Source organism: Schistocerca serialis, chromosome 7 (assembly GCF_023864345.2).
Source record: "Schistocerca serialis cubense isolate TAMUIC-IGC-003099 chromosome 7, iqSchSeri2.2, whole genome shotgun sequence".
Taxonomy (NCBI): Eukaryota; Metazoa; Arthropoda; class Insecta; order Orthoptera; family Acrididae; genus Schistocerca; species Schistocerca serialis.
The window spans coordinates 36,095,094-36,115,114 of NC_064644.1; the positions used below are offsets into that span (position 1 = coordinate 36,095,094).

General features: G+C 43.4%; 1 protein-coding gene across 2 annotated transcripts in view; it reads right to left on the reverse strand.

Annotated features, from left to right (window-relative positions):
* The window catches only part of LOC126412137 (protein mini spindles), a 145,664-nt gene that overhangs the window by 90,573 nt on the left and 35,070 nt on the right, over positions 1-20,021 (reverse strand). For both annotated transcript variants that reach the window (XM_050081584.1, XM_050081585.1), the window contains exons 4-7: positions 5,489-5,695; positions 5,219-5,390; positions 4,990-5,116; positions 3,113-3,333 (exon numbers count right to left, since the gene is read on the reverse strand). In XM_050081584.1, the coding sequence (XP_049937541.1) occupies positions 3,113-3,333; positions 4,990-5,116; positions 5,219-5,390; positions 5,489-5,695 (727 nt within the window). The remainder of the gene's footprint in view (positions 1-3,112; positions 3,334-4,989; positions 5,117-5,218; positions 5,391-5,488; positions 5,696-20,021) is intronic.

Here is a 20,021-nt window from a genome sequence, read left to right on the forward strand (position 1 = left end):
GCATATAGATTTTCTATTTTGTATAGAATATTTTATACCTTTTATGAAATGTTATGTAAATGGGAGAGTTTGTATCAATTTTGAAAGGGAGTAGGTATTGTAAAGCATGATTTATACTAATCGATAAATCATGGTGAACATCGTATAGCCTAAGTAAACATCATCTATTGAATAGTACATCCAGACATGGTATCTATTACAGGTATACAAGTTTATGAGTAGAGGAAGACTCTAGGGAGAGGATGATGTATTGAAAGAAATGAAAGCAAAGTGTAAAATAGATTTACATCTTTACCAGATAATATTTAATCATAGTATACATATGAACATATGCTAGGGTAATGAATTGTGAGGCCTACTTAGACAGGATAAGGGAGCGTACTCAGCATTTGCTAAATATATAGGGCAAGCGTACCTACAAGGAGATAGGACGACTTGTTGCCTGAAAAATAGGGATGTTGCCTACCTACCAGAATGGAAAGAGGAGTGCACTGATATGGTCAACGAACAAGTAAGGTACAGTTACTGTTCCTAGAGGAAAGGGACAGTATCATGGCAGAAGTCACATTTTATAGGGATTATTCTGGCAAGTTTGAATTCTATGCACAACTAGCATTATTACATTTCATGGAAGTTTACAAGTGTCAAAAGAAGACTTTCATTTTGCCGAGAGTTCCTCCAAACTACACAGAAATACTACATTTAGTACATACTTAGAAAAAGTAGTACAAAAGGTGAGAACAGAAAGTAGATTGCTCATGTGTCAAACAACTGAAATTTACAATTGAAAAGAAAAGAAATGTATACTGTTGAAATATGAATTATTACGTATGATAATGTACATTAATGCTTGTATAAAATATCATGTGTTTGATCTGGGGGGGGGGGGATAATGTAGTGCTTCGAGAATTTCAGGGTGAATTCTAGAACCACTTAGCCTTTCACCATCTCAAACACACGATACTTTACATGTGAGTGGGAGAAAGGAACCCATCTACTGCGCGTCACTTGTCTTGTGTGTGCAGGTCCGAAGTTTATCGTGAGAAGACTGTAGACACGGTGGTCGAACGGCACTGACAAGTGCTTGTCGGTCATGCCATGGAAGCTGTAATGAAAGCACACGGCAAAACCAAGAAACTTCTGTGGTATTCTGTGCTTTTTCATAACTGTGACTATTGTTAGTGATGAAGAAACAGTGGAGCTGAAAAAAGATTTTTAGTAACTTTTAACTTTAACTTGCTAGAAGCAGGACGTGTATGATTCCTGTATAATAGGGATGTGGTTATCAAGCCAACTCTGCTGTAAATGTAACTTAATTGTTTCTAACGTGAGACGATACGGGTGACTTACAAGAAGTCAGTTGTTTATGTGAGAATTGTGAATTCTGTTCTTTGTGGAATTAAAATATACCAATAGTTGTTGAAAAGTTTTCTTCGAGTACCTCATTATTTCACGAGAGAGAGAGAGAGAGAGAGAGAGACAGAGTCTTAAAGGTTCCTGTGACTAGCATCATTCTTCAGAAGTAGTTTATAGATATTCCACAGAAGATCGGCTGATCGGCTGTGGGGAGCTTGCACATACACTTCACACACTCTTAGCCATCAAAAACGTTAGAGAAGGTAGTAGAAGTGATCCACAAAAGTACTGTCCAATATCCTTGACATCAATTTGTTGTAGAATCTTAGAACATATTCTGAGCTCAAAATGAGGTATCTTGAACAAAATGACCTCAATGCCAACCAACACGGTTTTCGAAAATGTCTATCATGTGAAATCTAACTTGCGCTTTTCTCACATGACATACTGAAAGCGTTGGATCAAGGCAGGTGCAGGAAAGCATTTGACTCAATACTGCACTTATTGTTGACGGTACAATCATATGGAGTATGAAGTGAAATTTGTGACTGGATTGAGGACTTTTGGTATGGAGAACACAGCATATTATCTTGGATGGAGAGTCATTGTCAGATGTAGAAGTAACTTAGGGTGTACCCCAGAGAAGTGTGCTGGGATCCTTGCTGTTCATGTTGTGTGTATGACCTTGCATGACAATATTAACAATATTAATAGTAACCTACAACTTTTTGCAGATGAGGCAGTTACCTAAAATGAAGAAATGTCTTAAAAAAGCTGCATTAATATTCAGTCAGATCTTGGTAATATTTCAAATTGAAGCAAAGATTGGCCAACTAGCTCCATATGTTCAGAAACGTAAAATTGGGCATTTCACGAAGTCAAAAACTGTAGTATCCTGTGACTGTAATATCTATGAGTCACTGTTGCAATCTGTCAATTCATACAAATACTTGGGTGTAACACTTTGTAGGGATATGAAGTGGAATGACCACATACACTAAGTTGTGGATAAAGCAGGTGGCAGACTTAGATTTACTGGCAGGATACTGGAGTAGTGCAATCCGTCTACTAAGGATATTGCTTACAAATCATTCTAGAATATTGTTCAACTGTGTGGAACTTGTACCAAATAAGACTAACAGAGGCTCTGAATGTATACAGAGAAGGGCAACACGATTGGTTACAGGTTTGTTTGACCAATGGGAGAGTGTCAGAGGTGGTGATAAAACTGAACTGGAAGACTCTCAGACAGACGTAAGCAATCCTGAGAAAGTCTGTTGAAGTGTCAAGAACCGGCGTTAAATGATGACTCTAGGAACATACTACAACACTCTGCACGTTTCTCACATAGGGATTCTGAGGACAAGGTTAGAGTAATTACAGAGTGCACACTGGCAATCTCTCTCTTCCCACGTTCCATATGTGAATGGAATGGGAATAAACCCTAACAACTAGCACTATGAGAGATACCCTCTGCCATGCACTTCACAGAAGTTTGCAGAATACAGATATAGTTGTAGATTTGGTGTGGGAGATGTAGAGCTGGTGCTTGCAGGGTGGCCAGCAATTTCAATTTAAGACAATGAGCTGTTATAAAGGGCAAAAGACAATGTAAACATTTTTGTGCAAGTCAGTCAATGAACAATTTTTACATACACAGGTTTGCAAAACACTTGGGCTCTCATGTATTAAAAGTTTTAATTCACAATTAAATTTAAAAGCCTTTCCCAGAGACTGAACCATACAGCGACAGTACCTTTTTTAAACTGCGGACGAGGTCACCATAGTCACCATTTTCTAGTTTAGGCGTTTGCAGTAACTGCTCCAGACTGTCGACAGCCTCTTTTCGTTCTTGCCACTTCACTGCCTCTAATTTTTCATAAAAATCTTTTGGTAACTTTGATAAAATATCTACGGGTTCCATCAGATCGTAAGGATCTACTTCAGGTGCAGCTCCATCTTCTTCGTCCTCTTCTCCTGTAACAGCAGTGGAACATAATCTCCCAGGACAACATTAAAGCAAAATAGAAGTTGTATGTACATAAGAAGTAATTAGCTGTTTATTCCACATATAAAATTTATTTTACAGAATTCAAAGCGTAGCATCTTGAAATAAACATGAAACTTGCAGAAAATTATAAATGGTATGTGATCACCATCACTGTAGCGTGATTTGAATAACCTTCTGAACAATACATTAATCAAAATCTAAGAATAATGCTGTACAATCTGGATTTCAATACCACAGATTATAGCCTTTATTATTGTGCATACTGCCAAAAAAGAAGCTTAAATCATTTTATAATAATTTATTATATCAACTATCACTTAGGTGCACAAAGAATATTCAAAATACTGGTTTTGACAAACAGATGGCATCTTCAAATGTGTTTAATCTACAAAATCATGTCACAATGTGATGTACATTCACTGAGACATTAAATTAATGACCTCAAGGTGTTCAAAGTGCTTAACTATATTTGTTTATCTGTACAAAGCTTTCTGTGGATTAAGCACATCTGAAGACGGCAAATACTTCCCGAACTCAATTAAAATATTTTTTATGCAAGGTGCAGAACACACACATAAAAGAATGTTTTTATTAGGCAAGCTTTCGGAGTCAGTGGCTGCTCTTTCAGGCAGAAAGGTTGAAGTGGAAGGAAAAGGGCTGAAGGAAAATGACTAGACAGATCCTCTCCAGTCCTTTTTCTTCACCCCTCTTCCTTCCCCTTCTGCCTGAAGGAGCTACTGGCTCCAAACGTTTGCCCAATTACAGTCTTCTTTTATGAGTGTGTTCTGCCACCTCTTGGTGAGCAGATTTTTTTATCCATCGAATTAAATTATTTTGTCCATCCAATTAAATTATTTTGTCCATCCAATTAAATTATTTTGTCGAGAATTGGAAAAACAAAATATTTAGCTTCACACTGATCTGGTAACACTGAGATTATCTCTTTCAGATCACAGATTACAGATACTGCACACGTCTTTTAGCGCATTACCTTGAATGAACCAGCTGCTCCTACAACATAGGCCTTCGTCGCTGGCATTTGCTATTTTGCCGATACCCGATTCATGGGCATGAGGTCGTGGTCCAAGCCATAATTCTACGTCCAATATTTCGTCTCCCACTACAGGAGACTTCATCAGAGGCTTTAATGACTGAGAAAACTGTTCCAGACTCCAAACAAGCTCAACAAACCAAGCTGTTTATATGTATCCATGGAACAGTAGGTCTGTGATGTCATCAGACTGCTGTCTGACAAATTCGAAAGCAGAAAGATAATTTCAACAGAAAAGGAAGAGGATTGAAATTAGACAAGTTGTGGACTCTTGTGCTAAATAAAACAAAGAGTGCCAACTCTCCCCCTGTACAAGCTCCACAGCACCTGCTGGCGTGACTCCACGATCTTAGGCAGCAGTCTGATGATGTGTGGATACAAATAAACAGTTTGGCTTGTTGAGCTTGTATCAAGTCTAACAGCTGTCCAAGTTGCTAAAGCCTCTGATGAAGTCTCCAGCAGTGGCACAAGAAACATTAGGCAGAGAATTATGCCCTGGACCATGGCCTTATCATACCGGCAACATCAGCAGCTGTCAATCGCCACCACACAAAATAAAACAAAACCTTACCTATGTCGTCACCTGCCGCCATTTCAGCAGCTAGCTTTGCTTGCTTCTGCTGCTGAGATCTCAGATAACGAGTTGGAGCCACCTTCATCCCTTTCACTTTTTCGAACTCTGTTTCCAATTCAGTGACCTGAGTGCAACAAGACAAAATATTTTATTCATATTAACTCGCACCATTGTCCTCAGCACCTAGAAAACCAACCTCTAGGATGCAATTACTGCACAAACTAACCTGGACAGGTTTCAGTGCCGTAAGCTGTGGTTTCAGCGCAGCACCAATCCACCTGTACATCTCGATAACTAATGCTTTGCCCTCATCTCTGACCGTTTTATCCCTGTCTTCCAACAAAACTGGTATTTTCTTCACCAATGGCTTTATGTTTATAACTTTAATACCAAATTCTCTGAAAATGAAACAATGCAAAAAACAGTGTGTTAAGGTACCACACACAACATCAACTATTTTCTACTACAGATCACTTCAAATTGTTGCTCTAGATACCTAAGAGCTTCCGTCATAGCTGCAACACAAGCCGCCACAGTTTTGGGGTTTTTATGTTCCATTCCTTTCAGTAGTTCCTCTTGAACAGCTTCACATTTTTCTATTTCTATGTACATCAGAGTAATCTGGACCGCTAACTCCTTTGTCTTTGTCTTGGGAGCAGCTATGCATTTAGTCACAATACCAGCCATAACCTCACCAACAGTCCTGAAAACAAGAGCTCGAGCTTTACATACTTTCTTTTTCCTCATACAAATAATAACTGTTTTAAGGAAAAGAACCTTCAAGAATGCCAACAATTGCTAAAAAAAAAAACACAGTGACAGCCAATTGTCAGTGGTGTTTTGGCTCAGACAAACATCAACAAAGCTCCCTACAAGCTTAATGAAATTTAGTTCAATTAAATCAGCTGATATTGAGAGAATTAGATTAGGAAGTCAGATATGAAATAAAAAAGGAGAAAGCAGAAGGAATAGGAAAGAATTACAAACAGTTCAAACTACAAATGATCAGTGGGTTTCAGGGGGAGGAGAGGAAGGGCAGAAGACTTAAGAAATTACAACTGACCAGCAGTTCAGGGGAATAGAAAAGAAAGAAGGTACCCAATGAATTAACAATGAACTGGACCAAAAAAACTAGACTGAAGAAAGAAGAGAGCAAGAAGTCATTCAGTACAACTACAAATCTGTTTCCAGAATGGAATTTTCACTCTGCAGCGGAGTGTACACTGATATGAAACTTCCTGGCAGATTAAAACTGTGTGCCGGACCGAGACTCAAACTCAGGACCTTTGCCTTTCGCGGGCAAGGCAACGGTCCCGAGTTTGAGTCTCGGTCCGGCACACAGTTTTAATCTGCCAGGAAGTTTCAATGAACCTGTTTCATTTGCAAAACAATTTGTACCAGTGACTGAAAAGTCAATCTATTGCAAGACCTGCAATCTCAATGGAAACAACCACTCAAGCATCACAAACCTCAATAGGACCTGCAACAACCCCACAAGGATCATTAACATCTCACCAACAGCAACCACAACCACTTTAGCATTAGCACCAAACTCCGCTGCAACATGTGGTGGTTCCACATGCCCAGTTGGGAGGAACATGAGACAGCAAAGGACAGCAAAGTCATCCGAAGGATGATTTTTCTTTTAAGGGGAAAAGGAGTAAACTGTGTGGTCATCAGTCCCTTTTTCCTTAGGCACACAGTTCTCTGATTAAAACTGTACCCCAAAGCAATTCTATCGCTGGAAATCTGGGGAAGGAACAAAATGTTTGAAGACTAAGTGCGTAACCACGCTGACGAGAAAACTAAAGAAGCAAACCTGAAGTGAAAACATGAACTAACAGTGGAAAAAAGTGGCAGTAATTTCCACTAATGCTGGAATGAAGATTTTTCACCAAAATGTTCAGTCCCTATATAACAAAGTCGATGATTTAAACATACTGATGTTACATGAACTGAAAGATATTTCTGTATTGTTTCTTTCTGAGCACTGTTTTGATGAAACCTTAATAAAATCAGTCTCCATACAAAATTTCTTGCTGGTTGACTATTACTGTAGACTAGGCAGCCACTATGGAGGAGTAGTCATATTTGGCGAGGATGATATAGAAGTTTCTAATATAGGTAATATTACCCACCAAAGTTGTGAAATAGACTTCGAGATGGCAGTGATACAAGTTAAAAAATTAAAATTGATAATGGCTTCAGTATACTGTTCCCCATCAGGAAAATTTGAGCTATTTCTAAGAAAAAATGGAATGGTTCCTAAATAAATTAACCGCAACAAGAAATTTTATAATTTGTGGCAAGTTTAACACAGGCGCCCTCAGTAATAGTAAACAGAGAGCCACTCTACTCGACTCATCGAATCAATCCATCCTACTGTCACAGTAAATCTTGCGATGAGAGTAACACCAACCAGTCAGACAGACTTGGATTACATCATGACTGATAAATAGAAATTTAAGTGGTCTGTAAAAGTCTTTAATACAGGAAGTATTTGATACAGGTTTCAGTGACCATAAAGTTTTAATAAAGACCGTCACCACTGATGGAGGACAGCCCAACAGCAACGTATTTACAATAAAATGTACAAATTACTGTCAAGAAATCATTGTGCAGTAATGAATTTAGAGCGTTATGAAGATTGGTCTGTGGTCTATGAAAAGCAAAGTCTGAATACAAAATTCAACACATTTCCACAAAAACTGATAAAGTAATCAGGTTTCTGGCCATTATTCGCGTCTTTCTACCACAATATTTCAACTGCGTGACTTTCAGTTTTCCTTTAGGTGCTGTCCGATATTGAGTCCAGTGTGGAACATATCCAGTATTTATGCCTATGTTGTGCTAGGCACACCAACTGCACTCCATGCCATGTTGTGCTGTCTGTGGTACAGACTGACCAATAGCAGCCACTGTAGTGCTTTCTTCTAGCCATGACGGTTCCAAATGCTACTACAGATAATAACCACAGAGTATGTATACGCAATCTTGCTGTATGAAGTTCTGGATGATGTCCAACTCATGCTGGACATTTTATCTACTGATTGGCATCACTTAAGCTCTCCTGTGATCTAGGACATTCTGCCCTGTCAGGCATTCTGTCCGAGGTCCGTGCCCACAAAGAGCAGCTGCAGTGATATTTTCAGGGTGAAGGTGTTCAAACTGCTGCTTGAGACTCTGTAGAACATTCTCACATATTGGGTCTGTTGCCTGATGTACCATTTTATGTGTGTCCTTTGTTACATGTATTGGGCACTTTTTTCTAACCACCTTCATACTTATGTCCCCTGGGGTCTTGATGTTGCCTCCGTTGCGTTTTCAAAATATCAAGTGCCGATGTCCAGGCAGAGCTCAGTTGGAAACTTGTTGCAATTAAGGAGACACACTGTCGTCTTAATCTCACTGGATTCTTTGATAAACACTGTCCCACTATCTCGACATTTCTGTTAGAATCTTGGCATCATTACAGTGTACAAAATGATTGAGTTCTGAACAATGTTCAGCAATTGCTGACTTTGTCGCCCATCCCAGTCTGGCATGCCTTTGGTGTTCTTTGCAACTGATGTCAACAGTCCTAGTCGTCTAGCCGACGTATGCCGTAATTACATTCACAAGGTATGTTTTTTTTTTAAGGGCGCACAACTTCAATGGTCATTAGTGCCCAGACTACGTTAGGAATGCACCACGAGGCACAAGTTTAAAACAGCAACTAAAAGGGAAAACACGATAAAAGACAGATTGACAGGCATAGGATTAAAAAAACAGCATAATCAAATGTCAGACAGGTTTGTCAAGTTGATAAAACGAAGAACGCGAGCAGCTGCTCCTGGGTCATCCGCTAAAATGGCATCTAGAGTACATGGCAGGCCAAGATCAAGACGCAGTGTATTAAAATCCGGACAGGACGTTAAAATGTGGCGGACCGTCAGAAATTGCCCACATGGGCAGAACGGCGCCGGCGCAGCCGTCAGCAGATGGCGATGGCTGAACCGGCAGTGTCCCAATTCGTAACCGGGCCAAAATGACCTTCTCCCGCCGAGAAGGGCGTGAGGAGGACGTCCAAGCCACGGGAAGAGGTTTCAAGGCCCGAAGCTTGTTGTCCGTAAGTGCAGCCCAATCGGCATGCCACAGCGATAAAATGCGCCGACAAATGACCCTGCTACAATCTGATGAAGGGGCACAACAAGAAGCTGTCCGAGGCTGGAGGACCACAGCCTTGGCCGCGGCATCTGTAGCTTCGTTCCCAGGGATACCGACATGGCCAGGAACCCACATAAAGCTAACCGGAGAACCGTCGTCCACTAGCTGCTGAAGAGAGCGTTGGATCTGGTGCACGAAAGGGTGAACCGGATACGGATCACTGAGGCTCTGGATGGCACTCAGGGAATCGGAGCAGATGACATAAGCAGAATGCCGGTGGCGGCAGATGTAAAGAACAGCCTGGTAGAGGGCAAAGAGCTCAGCTGTGACGACCGAACAATGGTCACGGAGCCGGTATTTGAAACTTTGTGCCCCGACAATAAAAGAACACCCGACCCCGTCATTGGTCTCAGAGCCATCATATTAATGAACTTCGAACGAAGTTCGACAAAACGGGAATGGTATACCTAACCGGGGGTAACCTCCTTTGGGAGCAAGCTGAGGTCAAGGCGAACGCGAACCTGAGGCTGGAGCCAAGGTGGCGTGTGGCTCTCGCCCACTCTAAAGGTTGCAGGGAGTGAAAAATCAAGGTGTTGAAGGAGGTGACGAAAGCGAAACCCTAGGGGGTAGCAGGGCAGAGACATACAACCCGAATTGACGGTCGAGAGAGTCATCAAAAAAGGAACGATAAGACAGGTGGTCGGGCATTGACAGTAGCCGACAGGCATACCAACAAAGCAGTGTATCGCGCCGGTAGGTGAGAAGCAATTCACCGGCTTCAGCATGAAGACTCTCGACGGGACTAGCATAAAACGCTCCGATCGCAAGACATAAACCCCGATGTTGTATGGAGTTGAGGCGGCGTAAGATGGACGGCCGTGCAGCGGAGAATACGAAGCTCCCATAATCCAGCTTGGAGCGGACGATCGACTGATATAGGCGAAGTAGGTCAGTTCAATCCGCTCCCCACGACATACCACTGAGAACACGGAGGACATTTAGAGAACGGGTACAACGGGCAGTCAAATATGACATGTGGAGACCAGCTAAGTTTCCTGTCGAATGTAAGGCCTAAAAATTTTGTTGTCTCCACGAATGGGAGAGCAACGGGACCGAGTCGCAAGGACAGTGGGAGAAACTCTTTGAAGCGCCAGAAGTTAATACAGACCGTTTTCTCGGCAGAAAAACGGAAGCCATTGGCGACACTCCAGGAGTAAAGACAGTCAAGAGAACGCTGAAGACAGCGCTCCAGGAAACATGTACACTGCGTGCTGCAATAGATGGTAAAATCGTCCACGAAAAGGGAGCCTGATACATCAGCTGGGAGGCAATCCATTATTGGATTGATCGCTATGGCGAAGAGAGCGACACTCAAAACTGAGTCCTGTGGCACCCCATTCTCCTGGCGAAAGGTGTCGGACAGGACAGAACCCACACGTACCCTGAACTGTCGATCCATTAAAAAGGAACGAATAAAAAGAAGGAGGCGACCGCCAAGGCCCCATGTATGCAAGGTGCGGAGAATGCCCGCCCTCCAACATGTGTCGTAAGCCTTCTCCAAATCAAAGAACACAGCCACAGTCGGGCACTTCCGCAAGAAGTTATTCATAATGAACGTAGATAAGGTAACCAGATGGTCAACAGCAGAGCGGCGCCTACGAAATCCGCATTGTACATTGGTAAGTAGGCGTCAAGATTCGAGCAGCCAAACCAAACGAGAGTTAACCATTCGCTCCATCACCTTACAGACACAGCTGGTAAGCGAGATGGGTCGATAACTGGAAGGCAAGTGCTTGTCCTTCCCCGGCTTAGGGATCGGGACAACAATAGACTCGCGCCAGCATGCGGGAACATGTCCCTCAATCCAGACGTGATTATAAGTATGAAGAAGGAAACCTTTACCCGCAGGAGAAAGGTTCTTCAGCATCTGAATATGAATAGAATCAGGCCCTGGAGCGGAGGACCGTGACCGGGCAAGTGCATTTTCGAGTTCCCACATGGTGAATGGGGCATTGTAACTTTCATGATTCGAGGAGCGGAAGTTAGGTGGCCTAGCCTCCTCTGCCTGTTTTCGGGGGAGGAAGGGAGGGTGGTAATGAGCGGAGCTCGAAACCTCTGCGAAAAAGCGGCCGAAGGCATTGGAGACATTCTCAGGGGCCACAAGGACGTCATTCGCAACCGTCAAGTCAGAAACTGGTCAGTGGACCTTAGTGCCAGATAGCCGGCGCAGGCTACCCCAGACGGAGTAAGACTGTTGAAGGTGCTTGTGAAAGCAGCCCAGCTGGCTTTCTTGCTTTCTTTAATAATACAACGACACTGTGCATGTAATCGTTTATAATTGATACAATTCGCCACTGTAGGGTGGCGTTTAAAGGTGCGTAAAGCATGTCGACGAGCACGTAAAGCGTCTCTACATGCTGCGGTCCACCAGGGGACCGGTACACGATGTGGAGAAGAAGTAGTGTGAGGGATGGAATATTCAGCAGCAGTGAGAATGACTTCCGTGAGGTGTGCGACCTGACTATCGCAGCTTATGAAGGTTTGATCCTGAAAGGTCGCCCTGGAAGAGAAGAGCCCCCAGTCTGCTTTGGAGATGTTCCAACTAGTTGAGCACGGAGAGGGGGTATGCTGCAGGAGATGGATAATACACGGGAAGTGGTCGCTCGAATATGTATCAGAAAGTGCATACCACTCAAACCGGCGTGCAAGTTAGGTAGTACATACAGAGAGGCCTAAATGGGAATAGGTGTGAGACGTGTCCGAAAGAGAAGTAGGGGCGCCAGTGTTGAGGCAGACAAGATTGAGCTGGTTGAAAAGGTCTGCTAACATGGAGCCCCTCGGGCAGGATGCTGGAGAGCCCCAAAGGGGATGGTGGGCATTGAAGTCTCCAGTTAACAAAAATGGTGCAGGTAGCTGAGCAATAAGTTGCATCATGTCTGCCCTGGTAACAGCAGACGATGGAGTGTAAATGGTACAAATGGAAAATGTAAAAGTGGGGATAGTAATTCGGACGGCAACCGCCTGCAGGCCGGCGTGCAATGTGATGGGATCATAGTAAATATCATCCCGAACCAGCAACATAACCCCTCCATGAGCCGGAATACCAGCCACAGGTGGTAGGTCAAAACGCACAGAGGTGTGAGAAGTAGAACTGTGCCAAGGCAATTTGATCGCACGGGCGTAGCTTCGTTTCCTGGAGGGCTACGACGAGCGGACGGTGCAAGCGGAGCAGCAACTTTAAGTCCTCTCGGTTGGAGCGAATGCTGCGAATATTCCAGTGAATAAGTGCCATCGTGAGAAGAAAAAGAAAAAGAAGATGCAAGAAGGGGTCACCTCGAAGGCCGCTGAGGGCCTGGCTTCGAGTGAGCACTGCCGCCGCTATCAGTAGGCGGACAGTCATCGTCCATTGGTTCTATAGGTTCATCGGCCATCTTGTTAAGACGGCCAGGAAGGGGAGCTTCCTCCGCCAGTGAACGGCCAGATGTTCGGCTACCAGCGGTGTGGCCAGGCGAAACGGATGACGGCCTGGGGCGGCAACTGCTGGGTGGCGCAGAAGAAATGCGCCGTGGCGGAGAAGGAGAACCGTGCTTCCTATGAGCCTTCTTGGAAGGTCGTTTAGTGGAAGTACTGGTCGATGGCTGGGAGTTCGGAGTACGTAGGAAGTCTGCACAGGACGGTTCCTTCTTGAAGGCCCATGCATCCGACTTCTGGGTCTTCATCTTGGCAGAAGCTGATGAAGGTGCTTGTGTCTGAGGGGTGGCGGGAGGAAGAGGAGACGTCGACCGCGCGATCTTAGCACTGGCCGAACGGACGACCGTAGTGCTGAAGGTCAGATCACATGTCTGCGTCGCCACCTCCCTGGTAGTCCGAGGATAGGCAAGGACAGTACTGTATTTCCCCGCTGGGAGCAGCGTGGGCTTCCTACTAGCAAATAGCTTGCGAGCAGCCGAGGTGGACACTTTCTCTTTGACCCGAATTTCCTGTATACAGCGTTCTTCCTTATAGATGGGACAGTCGCAGGAGGACGCTGCATGGTCACCCTGACAGTTCACACAACGAGGAGACGGAGGTGGACAGTCACCCTCATGGGCATCCCTGCCACAAGTGACACATTTAGCCGCATTGGAATAAGACTGGCGAGTGTGATTAAAACTCTGACACTGGTAGCAGCGCATAGGTGTCAGGACATAGGGGCGAACAGAAATTACCTCGTAGCCCGTTTTGATGTGCGACGGCAGCTGAACACTATCAAAGGTCAAGAAAAGTGTCCGGATCGGTACAAGGTCATTGTTGACCTTTTTCATGACCCTATGGACAGCCATCACGCCCTGCTCAGCGAGGAAAGACTGAATCTCCTCGTCAGTCAATCTGTCGAGTGATCTAGTATATACCACACCACGAGACGAATTCAAAGTGAGGTGAGCCGCCACCCAGACAGGGAACGTGTACAGGAGTGTGGCCCGAAGCAGTTTTTGTGCCTGAACGGCGCTCTCAGTTTCTAGTAACAGGGTACCGTTACGCAACCTGGTACAAGACTTGACAGATCCGGCTATGGCATCTACGCCCTTCTGGATAACGAAAGGGTTGACAGAGGAAAAATCCTTTCCGTCCTCAGATCGAGAAACTACGAGGAACTATGGGGCAGGCGGTAGTACTTTTGTCACTGGTGGCTGGTCAAGTTTCCGTTTTTGGGCAGAAGTCGAGAGAGAAGGAGAGAAATCCATTGCGGAGGAATCCCCCATGACTGCCAGCGTCTCCGATGGCGCGATCCTTCCTTGTGGGGATCCTCTCAGAGGGCACTCCCGCCTTAGGTGAATGTTTATACCTCAGGTCACACCTCCCGAGAAACGGACGGAGGGACCAATCGGCATGGTCGGAAGGTGTCAGCTCAGGCAATCACACCTCCCTGGGCCTGGCCTTTACCAGGGGGTAAGTGCGTGCCTTACTTGTCTACCCAGGGCGGGGAATTACGCGTTACCCCGTCACCGGCTACGCGTGCGAACGCGTGGGTCGGCCTTCAGGCACGCACAGGGAGGAAGGAAGAAGAGCAAAAAGAAGGGAGGGAGGGAGGGAGAGAAAGGACAGACTGTCTCAAACACCGAGGCGGAGACCAGAGAAGGCAAGGAGAAGAAGGCAAGGGAAAGAGTAAGTAAGACAGTGAGATGGAGAAGAACAAAGAAAGGAACCAACCAAAGGAAGGAAGAAACCAGGAAAGTAAAACCAAAATGACCACAAGTATAGGTCGTGGAACCGTCCGTCTCCGGACGCAGGCACTAACTACCCCCTTGAGGGGGAGGGACTCCTTTTAGTCGCCTCTTATGACAGGCAGGAATACCTCGGGCCTATTCTAACCCCTGGACCCACAGGGGTCTCACAAGGTATGTGATAAATGCCCATTTTCCGCAGATCCAGGTCGTCATTCGCACTCCGTAGCAGAGTCTTGATCTTGGTGGGTGGATGGAACATGCTCTTTATGTTATGTCTGAGGAGAATTCAGCTCATTTTGACAGATACCAGCCAGACACACAGCAAATATGCAACCTCCTCCATTTCTTCTTGAACCTCTTGAGGAACCTCTGGTGGGGAAACAGGGTGCAGTGCCTTTTGAACATCTCAAGAGGAGTATCCATTTTTGTAGAACACATATTGTAGGTGTTCTACATCTTTTGCCAAATTATCAGGATCTGACAGAGTTCGTGCAGGTACAAGTCTGTGTGAATGGGTTTGCAGTACATACTGTGACTGAAGGCACCATCTGCCTTCTTCCTGACTAGTACATCGAGGAATGGGAGTAGTCCATGACATCTTCATGATCTGGACGCACAGTGGAGAAGAACTCCAGAATTTCCTCTCCAACCTCAACTACTTTGGTTCCATCAGATTCACCTGGTTCTACTCCAAATCCCATGCCACTTTCCTTGACATTGACCTCCATCTGTCCAATGGCCAGCTTCACACGTCTGTCCACATCAAACACACCAACAAGCAACAGTACCTCCATTATGACAGCTGCTACCCATTCCACATCAAACGGTCCCTTCCCTACAGCCTAGGTCTTCGTGGCAAACGAATCTGCTCCAGCCCAGAATCCCTGAACCATTACACCAACAATCCGAAAACAGCTTTCGCATCCTGCAACTACCCTCCCGACCTGGTACAGAAGCAAATAACCAGAGCCACTTCCTCATCCCCTCAAACCCAGAACCTCCCACAGAAGAACCACAAAAGTGCCCCACTTGTTACAGGATACTTTCTGGGACTGGATCAGACTCTGAATGTGGCTCTCCAGCAGGGATACGACTTCCTCAAATCCTGCCCTGACATGAGGTCCATCCTTCATGAAATCCTCCCCACTCCACCAGGAGTGTCTTTCCACCGTCCACCTAACCTTCGTAACCTCTTAGTTCATCCCTATGAAATCCCCAAACCACCTTCCCTACCCTCTGGCTCCTACCCTTGTAACTGCCCCCGGTGTAAAACCTATCCCATGCACCCTCCCACCACCACCTACTCCAGTCCTGTAACCCGGAAGGTGTACACGATCAAAGGCAGAGCCATGTGTGAAAGCACCCACGTGATTTACCAACTAACCTGCCTACACTGTGACACATTCTATGTGGGAATGACCAGCAACAAACTGTCCATTCGCATGAATGGACACAGGCAGACAGTGTTTGTTGGTAATGAGGATCACCCTGTGGCTAAACATGCCTTGGTGCACGGCCAGCACATCTTGGCACAGTGTTACACTGTCCGGGTTATCTGGATACTTCCCACTAATACCAACCTGTCAGAACTCCGGAGATGGGAACTTGCCCTTCAGTATATCCTCTCTTCTCGTTATCCGCCAGGCCTCAACCTCCGCTAATTTCAAGTTGCCGCTGCTCCTACCTCACCGGTCTTTCAACAACATCTTTGCCACTGTACTTCTGCCTCAACTGACATCTCTGCCGAAACTCTTTGCCTTTATAAATTTCTGCTTGTGTCTGTGTATGTGGGGTTGGATATGGGTGTGTGCGCGAGTGTATACCTGTCTTTTTTCCCCCCTAAGATACGTCTTTCTGCTCCCAGGATTGGAATGACTCCTTACCCTCTCCCTTAAAACCCACATCCTTCCCATCTTTCCCTCTCCTTCCTTCTTTCCTGACGAAGCAACCGTGGGTTGCGAAAGCTTGAATTTTGTGTGTATGTTTGTGTGTCTATCGACCTGCCAGCGCTTTCGTTTGGTAAGTCACATCATCTTTGTTTTTAGATATATTTTTCCCACGTGGAAAAAAAACACAAACTCTGTTCAGGTTGGAATAAGTGTTCTCATTTGACGAAGGTTTCAAAGTGAAGATGTTTCCAGTTATGACTTTTTGTGTTCTAAATGTTTTGACAGAATAACAATGATAATATCTTAACAAGGTGAAGCCTCCCATGGTGCAGGTGAAGATTTTGCATCAATACAGGAAGAATTAAATACCCTTAATCAGTCAACTACTGAGGTAGGTGTTAGTCCTGTTAAGAAACCGTGGTCAGTGAAGTAGGGTCACAAGTTCTATGCATCAATGAAGCGCAAGAAATAACTGAAGCTATGGATGAATACACTACAGCAAAACTGACCACACTCTTCCAAGTAGAAATGCCATCTTCAGAGGGAAACAAACCAAAGCACTCTTGCACCTCTTGCTAGGAATTTTTCACAAACGTCAATTCAGCTGTTAAATATTGTGCATCCTACAGTGAAAAGGTGCAAGTTTTAACTACTATTCCAGAGACACTTTCAAAGAAAACAATTTTGAACCACATTCTATCAGTATGTAAGTACATGTTAGACAAATCAAGAAATGTGAGGTCTATAAAAGAAGTCTTCGGAAGACCAGATCCCTATTATGGTCATCCTACAGAAGCAGCTGAAGTTCAAATTGTGCAGTCATTTTAACTGGAAGATAGAAGGGGCTGTTCTTGCCAGAGTGCCAAAAAAAAAAAAAAAAAAAAAACACTGACACTGTAACAGTTAAGGTCAAAAAGGTGTAAAAGTGAAGAGGTACATGACTCACAGTATTAAAGAAACTTTTGCAATTTACAAGAGCAACTATACAACTTCAGATATCGGAACATCAAAATTTTATACACTATGACCCAAGTGGGTAGTTCCACACCCACCTAGACATGTCCATTTACGTGTGTGTACTGCGCGAATTTTGAACTTTGTGTGGTAACTTTGAAGAACTTACTGGAGCTTGTGACATATGACACATTGATTAGGCTTGTGAAGTCATTAGCAGTCTGTGATGTAAAGCGAGTTAGAAAGAAGAAATTTCGTTCGTTGGCCAACACCTCAGAAACAGCAAGATAATATTCAGATTCACAACCTGGGAAGGGGATTGTTCGTGGCATGTTTGTATGACTGTGACTGGTGTATTGCAGAGACTATAGACACCAGTTATGAGTTAAACTAAATTTTAGTGCACTTAATGCTACCACATGGACCAGCTGCTGGATATAGGTTTCCAGCTGAAGGACAGCAACAACACCATCAGCGCTCACTTCCTGTTCACAATGTTTTGAAGACTGCAGGTGCTCCAGTTCCTACTGGTTCAACAGGAAGGCATCACTCTGTATCAAAGAAGACACTGTAGCAGTGCAACACATTTTTAGATCATTGACTGGCTACTTTCAGTACAATACAGAGTGCACCGAAGTTGTATAAATTGAAACCTTGAAGTCTTTGTACCTTTCACATACATTCTGGAACCATTTAAAATCCTTGAAAATGAGAGTCTTACTCATGTTTCAAAACTAAAATTATGTTAAATAAGGCTAGGTTTTGATTTTTATGAGCCTGTTATGTGATAAGGTATGAGCAGGGAGGGAAAGGTCAACGCTGTTACAGATCTAAAACCTCCAACACAGTATTGACCCCTCACTCATATGTAACTGCTCATTAGAAACAGCCTTCTTCCCTAATCAGCTAAAAATCCAGAGTTACTCCAATAGTCAAAGCTGGTGACAAAGAAAGTGAAACTATTGCCCCATTACATTAACAGCCTATTTTTTAGAAGTGCTGGAAAAAAAAAAATGAACAATAAGTCAAGAAAGTATATAAACAAAAATGGAATACTAGACAGTTCTCAACATGGTTTCCGAAGAAAGAAATCCTCCGAGTCACCCTCTACTATTGCATAACCACTGTTTTAAAAGCCATTGATGAGAAACAACAACGGTGTAAGTATATTTTTAGACTAAAGCTTTCGACATGGTAACCCACAGAACTCTTCTAAACAAGCTTGAATACTATGGCATTAGGGAATTAGCAAATGAATGGATTCATTCAGTTCCTAGTGACCACAAACAAAAAGTATGCATTAGACATGTCGATGGAAAAACAAAATCTCAGAATACCTAACAGAAGAACAGCCAATCACTCATGGGGTACCTCAAGGATCAGTAACAGGAACTCTTCTTTTCCTAATTTATAAAGTAAACTCTGTAAAAAATCAACTAAGTAAATGGTCTGCAGTGAATCAGCTTATAATAAACAGGAAACAGTAACATTACAGTTCCATAACTCTCAAAACAATACATGCATTATCCAAATATTACCATCAATCAACAACCCATCACAAATACAGAAGTAACAAAATTTCTTGGCATTCAGAATCAAAGTGACCTAAAGTGGGACAAACATATTTAACATGTTAATACCAAGCTGAATACACACTGCTAATTTTTAAGGACACTAAAAGAATACATAAATGACAGGCTCTAATGTCTGCTTATTATGCATATCTTAATGTACACAAAACATGGACTCATATTCTGGGGGAATTCACTAGCAGGTCTGGGGTCTTCAGGATCTATACAAGAACCATTAGGATTACAGGGAGCAGAACTAGACAAGTCATGTACATTAATATCTAAAACACCAAGTGCTACCACTACGCTGCATATTTATTCTTAACACACTAATGTATACTAAAAGAAATGTAATCAGAAATGATAGAGTATTAGAAAAAACTGTGACTTACATAATCACAACACTAGATTAAAAGTTAATATGCATTTACTCCCAGCTAACAATAGTTTATCAGGACAGTACATGCTACTTGGGAATAAAATTATTCCACAAGCTACCAAATGATACAAAATGTATACTAAACATTAATACTTTTGAAAGATCTGTTAGAGCATATTTACAGTATCACTGCTTCTATTCAGTAAGAGAATACTTGAACCGCAATGAATGTATAGTGCTATAACTTCTGTAATGTATAACACAGAACTATATAAATTCTGAAAAACTGTCCACTGTGATCACTAGAATTAATTCCAATATCATCTTGTACATTGTACTATGTATGATCGAAGGACTAAATAAATAAAATTGAATCAGTAGAGGAGTTTTGCTATTTGGGCAGCAAAAGGCTTACTAAAGTAAGGAAGACATAAAATGGAGGCTGCCAACAGCACGAAAATCATTTCTAAAAACGATACATTTGTTAACACCAAATACTGATGTTAAGACATCTTCAGAATGTATCTGTGTTGTACAGAAATGCAATGTGGACAGAAAGCAGTTACTACAATTAGAGACTAAAACTTTGAAATTGGTGCTGCAGAAGAATGTTTGTGGTTAGATGGGCTGATAGAATAATTGAGGCCATACTGAATCAAAGCAGAAAAAAATTATTGACTAAAGAAGGCATTAGTTGATAGGGCACACACTGAGGTACCAAAGAATCACCTGTTTGGCACTGAAAGGAAGAATTTTAGAATGAGACCAAGGCATGAATACAGTACTTACTTCACGCATCAGGCCCAGAGCACCATGTACCACCACCGTTAGGGCTCTTCATCCGTTTCTGTGTGTCTCCAATTCTCTATCAATTCCAGCACCA